The 14,967-nt window shown below is 40.3% G+C and overlaps 1 protein-coding gene across 12 annotated transcripts in view; it reads right to left on the bottom strand.

Annotated features, from left to right (window-relative positions):
• Positions 1–14,967, bottom strand: part of nav3 (neuron navigator 3) — a 660,678-nt gene that overhangs the window by 151,651 nt on the left and 494,060 nt on the right. For all 12 annotated transcript variants that reach the window (XM_051948572.1, XM_051948574.1, XM_051948567.1 and 9 more), the window contains 2 exons: positions 11,610–11,682; positions 3,021–3,195 (listed from right to left, as the gene is read on the bottom strand). In XM_051948572.1, coding sequence (XP_051804532.1) covers positions 3,021–3,195; positions 11,610–11,682 — 248 coding nt within the window. The remainder of the gene's footprint in view (positions 1–3,020; positions 3,196–11,609; positions 11,683–14,967) is intronic.

Raw genomic sequence — 14,967 nt, 5'->3', positions numbered from 1 at the left:
CTGGAGCTATGTCGAAAATTCTTTTCTCCATCACTCACATGTATGAAATGACATATGGAAACAGACCCCAGGTTGAAAAAAACGAAGTTCCCCTTTAAGTACTCTGCCAATGAACACGCCGTGTGAGGACGAGTGTTGGTTTGTCTGTCCGTGTGTCTGTTCACAACACCATTCAAAAGCGGACTAACAGATATGGATGAAATTCTCAGGAAATACATTACAAATGATAAAAGGACCAAGTGATTAGATCTTGGCAGGGATGTGGCTTATCTGGATTCATGGATTTGTTGAAGATTTCTGTATCATTGCAAGACAGTAGCACGGCATCACTGTAACTATAACAAGTGAACACTACATCAGCTGCCTGCCGACGATCACATGATTGCGATCCTACTACAAATCGACCACTACAGACCTATCCGTCAGAAATGATACGAGAAACAATTGATTAAATGGTGGGGGTGTTTCAGAGTCCCATCAATTCCCGCCGCCTGCTACATGTATTTAGGTCATGTGATTCGGTATCTGTTCATATCATACACATGCATAACACACACCTGTGCTCAGTGCAACGCTATTTTTTGTGTGTGTAAATCTATATTACACACGTGGACAAAATTGTTGGTACCCCTCAGTTAAAGAAGGAAAAACCCACAATTCTCACTGAAATCACTTGAAACTCACAAAAGTAACAATAAATAAAAATTTATTGAAAATTAAATAATCAAAAACAGCCATCGCTTTTGAATTGTTGATTAACATAATTATTTAAAAAAACAAACTAATGAAACAGGCCTGGACAAAAATGATGGTACCCATAACTTAATATTTTGTTGCACAACCTTTTGAGGCAATCACTGCAATTAAACGATTTCTGTATTTGTCAATGAGCGTTCTGCAGCTGTCAACAGGTATTTTGGCCCACTCCTCATGAGCAAACAGCTCCAGTTGTCTCAGGTTTGATGGGTGTCTTCTCCAAATGGCATGTTTCAGCTCCTTCCACATATGTTCAATGGGATTCAGATCTGGGCTCATAGAAGGCCACTTTAGAATAGTCCAACGCTTTTCTCTCAGCCATTCTTGGGTGTTTTTGGCTGTGTGTTTTGGATCGTTGGCCACGTTCTATGTTGCTGTGATTTGTGATCATCAATAACTAAAAAAAAAATTCTGCATTTCTGACAGTTGCTTATGGGGGAATGACCAGCCTTGCACAGTGCTGCGCTCTGAGTGCTTTTCTTGTTAGCAAATGCTGTTAACTTTTGTACTGAAACATTTTTATAAATTACACTAATTTGTCTTAGAATGCTATTGTTCTGACAACATACTGCAAATATATACTGCAGGAACCCAGTCCAGGATTGAGATGGTGTGAACATCTACAGAAATCAGCCCTTTTATTGTAATTTTGATCCCACAGCTCCAACCATGAAGGCATCAAAACAATGAAAAGTAGTAGTTACTGGACAAAACTCAAGTTCTGTTCAAGTTCCACACATTGAAGGTTTAATTTGTTAGCATGTATGGTGAATTTTACATTCTTGATGGTGATGTTTGAAAAGAGAAAACTTAACTTTGACACTGAGGCAGTCCTCTCAGTTCAACCATTTAACGTAAAGACCTGCACAGCAAATTTTTTTCAGACACTCAGAAGTACCTACCCTGAAGTAGATACTTTGCAAGAAAAACAGTTTTTCAGAGAGAACAGTCAAACCATGTTTAAGGGTTCAGAGGAGACCAAAATGGCCTGCAACACCCTGCATTGGAAAACCACTTGATTTACACGTTACTCTAACTAACCTTCTCCAGCTCCAAACAGGCTTAGTAAGCCATTATCACCTCATTTAATAGCAGTGCAGCCACAAGCACTTACTAAAAGGAACATAAGTCCACATTTGGACGGAGGAACAGTAAGTCACTTGACTTGGAATCCTGTTCGGTGATTGATTTAGGCAAGGCTGGGTAAAATACACCCTGTGACTGCTTACTTCATGTCACAAAGCTACATTTTCTTTGTTTGTGTAAAATTTCACATGGAGACTTATTCTTACTGTAATTATTTTCTGTATATCAGTGATCAGAATGGTTGACAAAACACTTGCTATTGCGCTTACTATAAGGTGGTGGAGGTCTTGACTGACCCATATGTATGAGAATGATCAATGCTGATAAATAGAATATTTCATGAGCTCACAATGTCTGAATTGGACTGGATTATTAATTAAATGTAATAACAGCCTTCTAATTTTAGACTTTAAGGAAAAAGTTTAACATCTTGAAAATTACACATTTGCTCTCTGGCAGATGAGAAGATCAACAGTATCCCCAATAGTACAAGAGGCAACAATCAGCAACTAGTTAGCTTAGTGTAAATGCTGGAAACCTCCTTGTGAGCACAACCTGAAGTGGAAATGCATGTACAAGACGTTACATTAAGTTTAGTTATTAAATATTTTTTATACTGATCACCTGTCACACACAGCCTGCTCAGATGCTTTCAGTCTTTAATTTAAGCCAAGATATCTACTTGCTGACTGTACTGAAAACGGACAGATGTAAGTGTGGTATCGCTCTTCTTATTTATGTCTCCACCAGACAGCGAAGCATAATAATACAGAATGTGGATGGATTTAATTTAAAATGTAAATCTAATCTGGCGTCTCTCCTCTGCTGGCAACTAACTTGACTCATCCCAAGCAAAACCTTCTTATGCAGCTGATGCAGCAAAACCCTAATCAGAAACATCCTCTATGAAGGCTGTGATTCATTTCCACTAAGAGGTGGTCATATCCATCAATTTTCCCTTTACAAAAGCTCTAACTGGACCTAATTAAGCATCCAAAAGCCATAAATCAGTTGAACAACTGCATAATCCAGCATGCATCCTAAAAAATAATTGGTCCACTAATTCAAACCAGTGACATTAGCTTCCCTCTGTGACCTTTCTAGCCCACATGAGAGTGAAACCACCACCAAACTACTATAACACCGCAATGAGGTGCCTGTATATGAGTGTAGCATACCTGGACTGCATGTCTTGTGTCTTGAGGCTGCTGGCGGACGGTGCGGTGCTGCTGGTCTGCTGGCTGAGCTCCACCAGAGACTGGTAGTACTGCTGCTGCTGTTGCTGCTGCTGCTTGTAGCGCGACAGGATGAAGAAGAGGCCCAGGATGCTCTTTAGGTTGCCATTCCTGATCTCTGGAGGGACCAAACGGAAAGAAATGTTCAGTGACTGCTTTGCCGTGGACAGTTATTGAGCAAGTCCCTCCATCATACGAGTTCATCCTGCAGTGTGTGGTGATTTACAGCTTTGCCCTGCGTCTACCCTCCAGTTGAGGGTGTTTTCTTGGAATAAAGCACAAGTGGACGTGGTGCTGAGCTTGTTTTTCATTTGTCTGCTGCTGAACCTAGGCAGTGTCCTGTGACGCAAAAGATAAATATTTTCCAGACGATGTATTGTGTCTTTCAAACACTAATATGTGTGCATATGATGACTTCTTAAAAAATCCGCTTGGGGATACTTAAGTGCAGCTGTTGTGCAGCAAACACACGGACAATCATACACTTTAACTGGTGTAGATTTCATGCAGATGTGTTGCATATAATGTACAGTTAAAGCCTTTAGAGTTCAGACTAATTTACTCTGTTTAGCAGTTATTAAATATAGGAATAATTTAGGACACTACTCACTCGAAGATCCAGTAGTCCTAGATCCAGACTAAAGCATCCACTACTGTGAGTTCACCCACAGCTGGCTAATTTAAAAGTGAAGCTCAGCACGAGAACTTCTGAAACATTCTATAAGTGGCAAATTTCTGTCGGCAACAGAAACTTAATTTACAGTTCTGCTTTTGTCATGAAATGAGGAACTGATAGTGTATTTGCAGGTGCTGCAGACGTTTCTGTGTATTGATAGAGGCGGAATCATTAAAACGGAAGAGATAAAAGAAGAATGAAAGCAGCTGAATTGGATTTCAGTATCTACATGACAACTAAAATGAAATAAGCCAGAAAACAGTGACAGCGATAACAGCATTAGATGACAAAACACAATCGCCCTGAATATATTCATGCTGAAAATGAACTCAAAGAAGGTAAGGGAAATGGATGAGAGTTAAAGAGATTCTGTTCATGTTTTGGGTATTAGGAAAGCACAGCCCTGCACACAAAGTTCCTCCTTAAATATGCTGAGCCAGCAACGGAGAGACAGCTCCTAATCAATGAGTAACTTTGTCCATCGTGTAAATCTAATCCTTAACAGTTCTTGAGTTAATCTGACAAAAGTCAAACAAATGCATCCCTCACAGACTGACTGCTGAGAGAGAATTCAGCAGTTGCAGAGGAGAAAGAATTGATCGCTGTGGCTAAAGCACCCATTTGTGAAATGGACATTTCATATCAAAGCCTCAGTGAGAGCTGGCACGCAGCGGCACGGGAAGGATGGCAGCGGCTGACGCAGGGCTTTTACTCCATTTTTCAATCTGGTGAGTGAGGCACAAACATTCTCCCCAGCCATCCATGGCTATGCTGTTTGGAGGTTGTGAGAGTTAGAGAAGATTAATCTCTTGGGGGTGTTTTCCATTTTCCAAACACCCAGAGGCGGTAATTTATACGAGGCCTTTGAGAGAATCTGAACAGCAGCGTTTTCTGTGCTTTAGGGAGAGACAGTGTTGCAGATTCAGCCGACCAAAGAGCTGCTGGGGGACTGAAACTGTCGGCAAATGGCAAAAATAACTGAAATGATACTGAGGAGGACAAGAAGAAGAATAACGCTTCATCAGTCCCAAAAGAGAAGTTGCCCTCGCGGTCAAAGTCGGCAGCGCATTTGATGTGTCTTACTCAAAGAAACTTCAGGAAGGTGTAGAAATGCACAAAGGAAACCAGGCAACTCGAACCCTGGAACTCCAAGATCACTGCTTTATGCTAATTTAGTAGAAAGTCTTGACTTTATACACCACTGCACACTATTCACTGACATGATGACGCCCTTGAGGTGGACTTTAAACCTTGATGTCCTTAAGTTTTGTTATGTTTTTGATTAAACTGCCACACGACTAATCTGGGGTGAGGTAGTGTTCAAGAGTGGAAGGAACAGGACCAGACAGCCCATGTGCCCGTTTTAACCTAGAAATAGGTCATTTCTAGACATAACTTGTACATGAAGAGGTGGAACAATGGTCTAGTGTTTAGAGGATAGATCCATCATGTCAAATGAACATGTTAATATCTTGTTGGTCTGCCTGTGATTTTACTTTCAAATTTATATACTTTTATCCATCCTGTCTTTAGATGTGTCTTTTTGTGAAGGAAGAACTCTTTTCAGTGCTGTAATGCCACTGAAGCTAGGGAACAATAACGTCTAGACAACTATATACTTCTTGTTTGTGAACTCAGAGACAGTATGGCTATACACTTCTGACAAAAGTAGAAATAGCTCCCTTTACCCAGATACCACCTCTTGTAACATCTTCTCGATCCATCAGATTATGGACAGCCTTGAGACTTTTGTCTTCTTAGGTAACTCTTATTGCTGAACCATCTCAACAACACAGCCTTCTGCAAATTACTTCCAAAGCAGCATCCTATTCTTATACAGGTAAGAAAGTCATACAAAACCTCCAAAACCACTGCACCCAATTTCAAACTTAAGTTCAAAGCCACTCTGCCTTCAAGTCCTCTTCTGTGGTACCCCTATAAATTCTTTCATGTTTTGTATCATTATGCATCCTGCTGTTTCTTATGTCTAGTTTCTACCATCATCATGATATCTATTTTTGTCGGATGGTATAAAGACTGTGGCATATTATTGCCTACAAAGTGACTTTTTGGGGTTGAGTGCAGCTACCTGGAACCATCCACCCAAGAAAATCAGGTCGCAGAGTCAGTGATCTCTTTTAAGTCTCTTCTTACTTTTATCAGAGCGTTTCATTTCCCTTGAACTGTCTTTTATTTTTTAAATAATGCGTTTACCTCATCAAGAAAAGGACTTCATAACCGGGACTTTAAAATGCTCTGTTAATAAACTTTAATAATATTAAAAGTTTTGGTAGATCAAGCTAACGTTCGTCCTGCTTCCTTATTCCATTTGCTTAGGAATTGAAGCTCCTTGTAGCTTATCCTACAGTGATTTTTACTTTATCACTGATAATAGTCAGACTGAACTCGCACTACCACCAAGAGATCGACTTTTTTCACACCATGTCCTTTATAACTAACGCAATGCAGAAGCCCACCGGTTACATATATAGCAAAAGTCAAATACAAGACCTTTGGAGTTGATGGTAGAGCACAACTGATTCTGACACAGAACACCTGATACTGTGTTCTGAAGGATTTGGAGTTGGACAACTAAAAGGTCAGGGAAAGTTTCTGGTCTCAACAAATATCAAAAAGTCAATTATTGCACCTGACAATAGGGCTGTAATTGAGAGTTTTCTAAGAATTTGTGGTAGAGAAAAGGATAGCTGAATTCCCTGAGATGCTAAGAGCACCTTTATAAAGCTCCCATTAGACATCTTTGTCAGCAGTTGTTTTATCCACTGTAAGCTGGAGGATTCTTGTTGCTCTGGAGCAGTAGAAGATGTGCTACTGGTTGGCTCATGTTCAATGGAAATGTGCCTTTACTTCTGGAGGCCTTTAAAGTGGTTTATGTGGTTTCATTCTGTTTTTTTTTTTTTTTTTTTAATTTGGCGAGGTTAGTGATTCATCAGTCAAAGAGGAGGTGAAAGAAAGGTTTTAGTGAAGCTAAGCAATACAAAGAAGATAGATATCTTAATTAAAATTCTGTCTTTAAGGATAAGAAGAACTTCAATAATCTCCAAAGGGGAATTCTTTTGTTGCAAAGATTGTGGAAGCTGTCCAATGAAATTAAAATTTGAAATGAAAAATATTTAAATAACATTTGAAAAATTAAACATTGGATATTCAACAAAAAGAGGAATTATACAACTGGATGGCTACAGGAGTTTCTGTGATGTTCAATAAAGAGTCTAATCTCTTATTGCTAAATCTTGCCACTTAAATGACCTTCTCGGGTTTAATATCCAGACAATAGATGTTCAGCAAGGATTTGTTCTCCTATTACACCTAGTTACATCGTTGCTTCTGTTTTTGTCACATTTTCTTGTGTACACTTGTTTAAAAATTTCCTACTCAGATTTTTTTTTTATTGTTGCACTGTTATATTTTGATTTCTAGCTCTATTCATAGCCACTTTGTACACTCAGAAAAGATAGGCAAGACGCTAAACTTCCTCCTAAAGCCTTATCCTCACCTTCTGGTCACAAGTGTGTAGCCTTTGCTGATCCAACACAGATCAGTGTTGAAGGGCACCAATGAAATCGGACCTATTTTTAAAGGATCGCACCCACTGAGATCAAATAAGAGGGGCTTTATTATGGTTAGCGGGTCATTGTGTAGGCTGCCTGCTGGCACTACAGCCAATAAGAGCTGGTTCTGCTGTGGTCTCAAGTGCAGAGACCCTGAAGTGGAAGGAGGTTTTAATGACCTGCTGCAGGGACCCCTCACTGTAAGCCATTATCAGCTGCAGGAAATGTGTGTTTCTGGGCTTTACACCTGCTTTTAAGGCTGGAAATGGTAGACTGAACTTCCTGCAGATAATTATCACATTTCAGGTAGTAAAAAATTGTGTGTGTTGTTGGGTTGATATATTTTGTGTGCAAAGGGGTCAAGTGTGAGCGCAAGTTTCAGTAGCTGAAGTTTGTCTTTATAGCAGGACTAACTTGTGAGGCTGCAACTATGCAGAGCAGTACTTGCACCGTGTTCTTAGACTGTGGATGCTCACAAAATAAAATGTTCAGTCCTCATTAATACACTACCGTTCAAAAGTTTAAATTTACTATTGACTGAATCACTGCAAAATCAAAAACAATCAAAGTCGTCAAACGAGCAATTTTAATAATTTTGGTGGTCCTGTAACTTTTCATACAGTGCCATAATCAGGTCAAGTCTTTTAAATGACCAGATACTTTTAAGACTTAACATCTTTCACAGCTTCATCTGTAAGTTAATGCTAATATTAGCAACACTGCAATTACTGACATGCTTCTTTAATAAACTTAGACTACTGTTCAAAAGTTTGAGGTCACCCAGGCAATTTCATGTTTATTACAAAAACTCACTTCTGTTCATGTGCTAATATAATGGCACAAGGGTTTTCTAATCATCAATGAGCCTTTCAACATCATTAACTAACACAATATAGCATTAGAACACAGGAGTGATGGTTGCTGGAAATGTTCCTCTGTACCCCTACGGAGATATTCCATTAAAAATCAGCCGTTTCCAGCTAGAATAGTCATTTAGCACATTAACAATGTCTAGACTGGACTTACTCATTTAATGTTATCTTCATTGAAAGAAAAAAAAGACTGCTTTTCTTTCAAAAATAAGGACATTTCTAAGTGAACCCAAACTTCTGAACAGTAGTGTATATTGGACTTTAATACACAGTCCAATTTTCTCCACTTTGTAAAATGGTTTGGAATTGTGCGAATGACTTGAATAAGTGATCTTCTCATTTATTTTATGTTGGAGTTGCCAGTTTAAATGTACAGTTTTGCATTTCCATATGTAAAGCATTTTTCCATTTCATTCTTTTCATTCTGTGCTGGATTATACAAACAAATACAATGTGTCCAAATAAAACAAACCACAATTAAGTAGTCATTTTGCTTTTCTGGCAGAAAATGAATGGTTTAGGTTCAACCATTCTGTAGAGTAGAAAGTAAAAAATAACAAAATCTTAGATTTAAGCTAGCCATGGTATGAAACAACACTAGTCCATGTTGTAGATGTTGATATTTTTTCCAATGTAGGAAAAACTTTCATCTTGTGACGGTGGTAGATGTAAAATCAGGAGTTGTTAGGATTAATTCTCATGGGACTATGAATGTCAGTACAAATTTCATGGCAATACGTCTTAAGATAAGTGGTGTAAAAAAAAGTGATATAAAAAACGGGGTTTGGAGAATTTCTTTTACTTCCATTCATACATATGATAGTCACTGAAGGTCAGTTTTTTAATCCTCACATCAGATTCTGATTAACTGGGTTTTTGATCTGCAGTCCTTCTCAATCACGAGCCACTTGGTACAAATGTCAATGTCATACTCCTCCGTACCATTGTTTCCTAGCCTTGCATGTGGGGGGGAAAAAAAAAAAAAAGGCTCCAGACTTGATCTGATTACGGCCTATAACCTCCCTCAGTGGAAACGTCTGTGGGGGAACCAAAACATTCTTCAACAAGATGAGTTTTTCCGGAACTTTAGTTTACAGCCTCCCACCAGAGAGATGCAAAGGGACTTCTAGGGAGGTTATTACAATAAGTAGGTTCTGGGTTCCTGTATGCACATCAAACATTTCACTTTATTTTATTCCCACGCCTTGTAAAAACATAATAAAGACTGCATATGCCAGGAAAGCCTTGGGCTGATTCAATTAGACATGAGAGGCCATCTCATTGAGCTCACAAACAACCACAGCACATGTAGAGTAAGAGAGAAAGATGGGCCAAGTGAAGGCATTGATGAAATACATCAGCAACAAGCAGAGTAACCCAATAGCCCATATATTTACAGACCCACTTTGAAATTCCAGGCCCAGCGCGTCACTGTGCTGTTTTTAGTGCTGTAGTTGGGAGGCACAGAATTTAGAGCCGTCGGTCAGTGTGTCAGGCTGTTGACTATTTCTGCTGCTGCTGCAGAGGTCAAGGGCAAACTCACCTCTAATGTTTAACAAGGAACAGAAACAACATGGGGTCTGAGCAGGTTCTCAACAACAGCTGGAGACACTTTCTGCTGCAGTAACTGAGAAGTGCTTGTACATGTGCACATGCACTTGAACTTTAAGACACGGACATCCTGCTCCAGGCCACAGCCAGAAGTTACAACAAAAATGTGTTCCAACAAGTGAAAATTCAGCAAATTATAATATGTTCACCGATTTTGAACAGACTCCTGCCAGACACTGTCTAACTTTCAAAAATACATCATTCTCAACGTTTCGGTGCTAGAACTTTATCAGGAAGACAGTTTTAAAGAGACTGGATTTCTTGTGATTTCTTCTAAACTACATGTCCAGGCAATACTCAATGTGGGATTGTCTTCTGTGCCCTTTTATTTTTAGACTTAAGATTAACTCTATGGTGATCCCTGTCCAGCTCCAGATGAATATATGTATTGATTTCTGGAGGCGTCTTGGAGGGTTGGAAGTGAATTTATTGTTGAGGCAATTTATTATTGACGTTAACCTTTCATATGTTATGTTAAATGGTATCAGTTTAATATGTGTATCTTCTTCATTTGCAAGGCCTTCTTGAGGCCTGGCTGATCTATTTATGGGGATTCACTTAATTTATTTTAATGTATACTGCCCTGACAGGAGGTGAATTTAATGATCATTCTCAATATGTGTATGTATTGTGATGCAGATGGAAATTTTATAAGTTGACTTTAAAAGATTCTATTGACAATAGAAAGTGTGTTCTAACTTTCTGTATGTTTGACCATTGTCATTCAGTAAAGTGACGTGGATTCAGTCCTTCCTAAAATAGGGAATGTGATTGGTTGCAGGGTTTCTACTGCTCCCTATTTAAGATGGCTTCTCTTTGTAGCAAACCTGATGATGGTCTACCATGCAAATAAATGTGTCGTTGGCAAGTTTGGCAGTGTTCAAGAGTCTGTTTGAAATGTTTGGATATTCTCAGTCTTTTTCCATGCACCTGTCTGATGAAATGGATGTGCAAAGAGTTCCTTTGTCTTAAATATGTTGCCTGAGAGGCTTAAATTAAAGTCACTTAAAGTGGCACTTCAGGGACTCACTAACTTCAAAAGTAAAAAACAAAATAAAAAAAAAAATGGATTCTCTGAAAATGACATTGCCTCAAGGCAGTGAATAGTGCTGTTTTTCCTCGTTGTGGCGATGCAGGAACTAGTGTACTCTGCTTCTGTCTGCATGGTGCATCGGGTTTGAGCGGCAGGTGTCAAATGGTGCACATGCATCGATACTCCATGTGTTGTCTCACCATTAGGACTTTCCACAAACAGCGAAAAAAAAACTGACTGAGGGAATCTTGGCTTGCTTCTGCAGTCAAACTCAAGTGTAAAATGCAGCCCTAACATCATCTGGAAGCCTTGTGAGACTATTTTATCATTGAATTTGGCACAGAGTCATCCAGCGCAGAGCACGGCTGTCACATAAAGCTTGTACTGCGAACCCTCACGGTCAGGAGGAGAATCCCTCCCTGCAGTTTTTGTCCTCCCACAATCCACTTTGATGCCCTGATGACTGCCTGCACTGCCATAGTGAAAGCTGGAAGATGAAGAAACTGTGCATCCTTTCATGATACCAACGTGGTAAATTCCACTGCTGTAAAGTATAATAGCATGTCTTAGAAATATGCTTTAACCAGTTTTCTGAAGACATTTGGCACTGAAGATATGGAAAGCTAGAGGGTCAAGTGGTGCAGGAGCCAAATGAATTTCCCAGGTCTGTAAATTAAAGCAATACAGAATGATCCCGCTTCTGCTGCTCTATTGATCCAATTAAGAGTTTAATGAGGACTTGAATTGTGTATCGTTTGTTCTTCTTACCTTCTGCTGAGAGCCCTTGTACATTCACTCCTCTGGCGTCCAGGAAACTGAGGCAGGCGTCCACATTCTCGATCTGTGGAGAAGACGGCAGACAGTCAGCACAAAGGACAGACGCAGCAAGAATGTGACGATACTTAACATTCAATGAGACCAAATGTCTCGGGGCAGAGAGCTCAGAGGACGGGGCAGATCAGCATTATTACCCATAAAGCACATCATTGTGTGGTTATTACCCGACCCCCGCACGACCCTGGGGTCCTTCTGCATGACGGGCTGGCCGCAGCGTGTCGACACCTACACACCCCAGTGCATGCCACGTACATGCATTCAAAGAGGGGCACACACCCATAAGTACACACAGTGCCAGACAGTGGAATCTAGTGCACAAACATACAGACCCACACAAGAGGTAAATGCCCACAAAAAAAAAGAAAAAAGAGGTAAACTTTGGCGCAAACTTCCACACAAACACAGGCTGTGTAGGCCAGTGTGGCCCACTTTAACATAGTCAACAACTGCCATCTATGTAAACTTGTATCAGCTCCACAAAGGCCCACTGAGGTTGCCGTTATTAGGGGGATTTTTTGCCTTCCCTGACAGCGGCTAACGGGTGGCTTCATTAGCATGGTGGCCAGCTGCCAATGCCCCTCAGGAGGTCTTTTATGACGAGGTCAGAGGTCAAACTGCTCTGCTGCAGCGCAGAGTGTCAGGGCCACACAAAGGGCAGACTGGGCAACTCAGCCAGACGTCCAGCGGGCAATGATGATGATTCATGAGCTGTAACTCCCACTGAGCTCTCTGAATCTCTCTTTTTTATGCTCCCGTACTCAGTGTCGCTTTCTTTATTAGCAAGGAGGAGACTGTAGCACCAGTATAATGAGCAATATGTGCACACAGGCTGTTTGGATAATCACCGATTCTTCTTTTAGTCCCACTGAGCTGAACTGTACTGTCTTTAATGGCTTCATAATCTGTCTTTCAGAGAGGAATTAGCCCCATCTTAATAGAAATACAGCAAAGCATTGTGCGGTCATATGATGCTTCAGTGTGACAGTGATATATTAAATGTAACACTACAAAGGATCTGAGGAGAACCTAGTGCTGATGACTCACCTACAACTTGCTGAATGAAAGAAAGGACACCCGTTTCCTTAATTATTTTACTATCACGACACACAGCCCAAATGAATATTTTATAATTTTTACATGGTTTTCTCCCATTTGGCATAAGAACTGCCTGAAATAAACAAAACAAAAAAACAAAACAAAACACATGTGCTTATTTGGTCATATATAGTGATCCAACTGTGTAGACAGAATCAGTACACTGTTGCATACACCTGTCATGTCTCAAGAGTACAGAAAAGAATCTTAAGAAAAGCACTCAGCAGTCGTCTGCCATGGCTCTTCAGTCGTGTCATTTCTGACGGCTGAAATCTTGAAAGAAAAAAAACCTGTGGCAGATGTCACAGCAATATAGAACGTGCCCATTTATTACAGATGTACCCACTAACAAAATGATCTTGCCCTTAGCATAGCCATGTGTTATGCATGTGTACATTATGTACAGATACCAAATCGCGTGACAAATATGTAGTGGGCAGCGAGAATTGATGGGACTCAAACACTCGCACAATTTAATCAATTGTTCCTCATATCATTTAGGATAGATAAGTCCCGATTATGGTCGATTTGTAGTAGGACTACAATCATTTGACCATCAGCAGGCAGCTTCAGTTGTAGTCAGTGGCATGGCGCTCTCTTGCAATGATATGGAAATGTTTATCAAATCCATGGATCCAGACTATAAGCTGCATCACTGCCAAAATCTAATCACTTGGTCCTTGTGTCATTTCTGACCTTCCTTGAAAATGTCTTCCAAATCCATCCGTTTTTGAGTGATGTTGCAAACAGATAGACAAACGTGCGCCAGTCATGATTCCGCTGTTCCTTGGTGGAGTAACAATTCTAGGCTAATCCATCACAACATTACATTGACTTCAAACATACAGTACAATTCCACTGGAACAACCTTCTATCATGGAAACTATTCCATAGATTGTTAGCTCACATGGAATAGATTGTACAGTATGTAGAAAATGTACAGTTGTGCATGTCTGAATGTGGATTTGGAGGCTACAGGTGGATGCTGGGGTGGACATGCAGCTTTTGCAATATAAGCATGCCAAGTAAAGATCAGTCATAGGTTTCCACCTCAAAAATACTGCCCAACTCCACCGCACCCTCATTCTCTGATGCAGAGAAACTCATCCACACCTTTATCTCCTCCAGGCCGGACTACTGCAACGCACTTCACACTGGGATCCCTAGCAGGAGCCTACAAAAGCTCCAGTACATTCAAAACAGCACTGGTAGGATCCTGATGAGAGAGTGGAAGCAAGACCACATCACAGCCATCCTCTGTTCACCCCACTGGCTCTCCCTTCCCTTCAAAATTACAAAATCTCTCCTCACCCATCACTGGCCTCTTCACAATGCCCCAGACTACTTCAAAGATCTCCCGTCACCAATCATCTACACGAAACCTCCGCACCAATAACTGACCCCCTCTGCCCCCCAGATCCAAGCTCCAGACCATAGGAGACAGAGCCTTCAACTCAGCCACCCCTCACATCTGGAACTCCCTCCCTGACCGCCTGAGAGCTCTACAGACATGGATGTTATTAGAAATGGCCTAAAGACTTTTTTTAAACAAACTTTGCCCCTGAAATTATTAATTTTTTTTACCCGTTTGTTTTGTTTCCATCCTTTTACATATTTAATGTAGCACTTTGAGATTTTGCTGAAATGAAAAGGGCATTACAAATAAAATGTATTGTTATTATGATAGGAGCAAAGGAAGAGGAGAAATGACACTGGATGAGGGAGGAGGTTGGGGTGGACGGATGGTTTAGCAAAATACCAGACGAACATAGAAGCAGGACTGAATAATTCACTTCAATCAAAATTGCAATTTAAAACAAAGCAATTAGCAAATCACATCGTTTGCAGTTTAGGGTAACTTTCAGGGCGTGTTTACTGTATGCTACATGACATGCACTCTCTGGTTTGACTGATATGAGCCCAGTCTCATTAATTAACAGCTACAATTCAGAGATATAGAGCATCTGACCCTGGGCTGAAACTGTTAAAACCATTGATGCTTTTTCAAATCCATGCCATCCTCCCCGTGTGACAGTCACTTCTCACAGTACCTCGTGTGGCAATACTGAACTAAAGCTTGACTTTAAAAAAAAAAAAAAAAAAAGTCTAATAAAATCTGATTCTCAAATCATTTATCCACCAGCAGTGTTTGTTTTGGAAGTCAAACAAATGATGTCCTGTTGACCGGCGCGTC

Source organism: Acanthochromis polyacanthus, chromosome 1, assembly GCF_021347895.1.
Source record: "Acanthochromis polyacanthus isolate Apoly-LR-REF ecotype Palm Island chromosome 1, KAUST_Apoly_ChrSc, whole genome shotgun sequence".
NCBI lineage: Eukaryota > Metazoa > Chordata > Actinopteri > Pomacentridae > Acanthochromis > Acanthochromis polyacanthus.
This window is presented reverse-complemented; position numbering and strand designations above follow the sequence as displayed.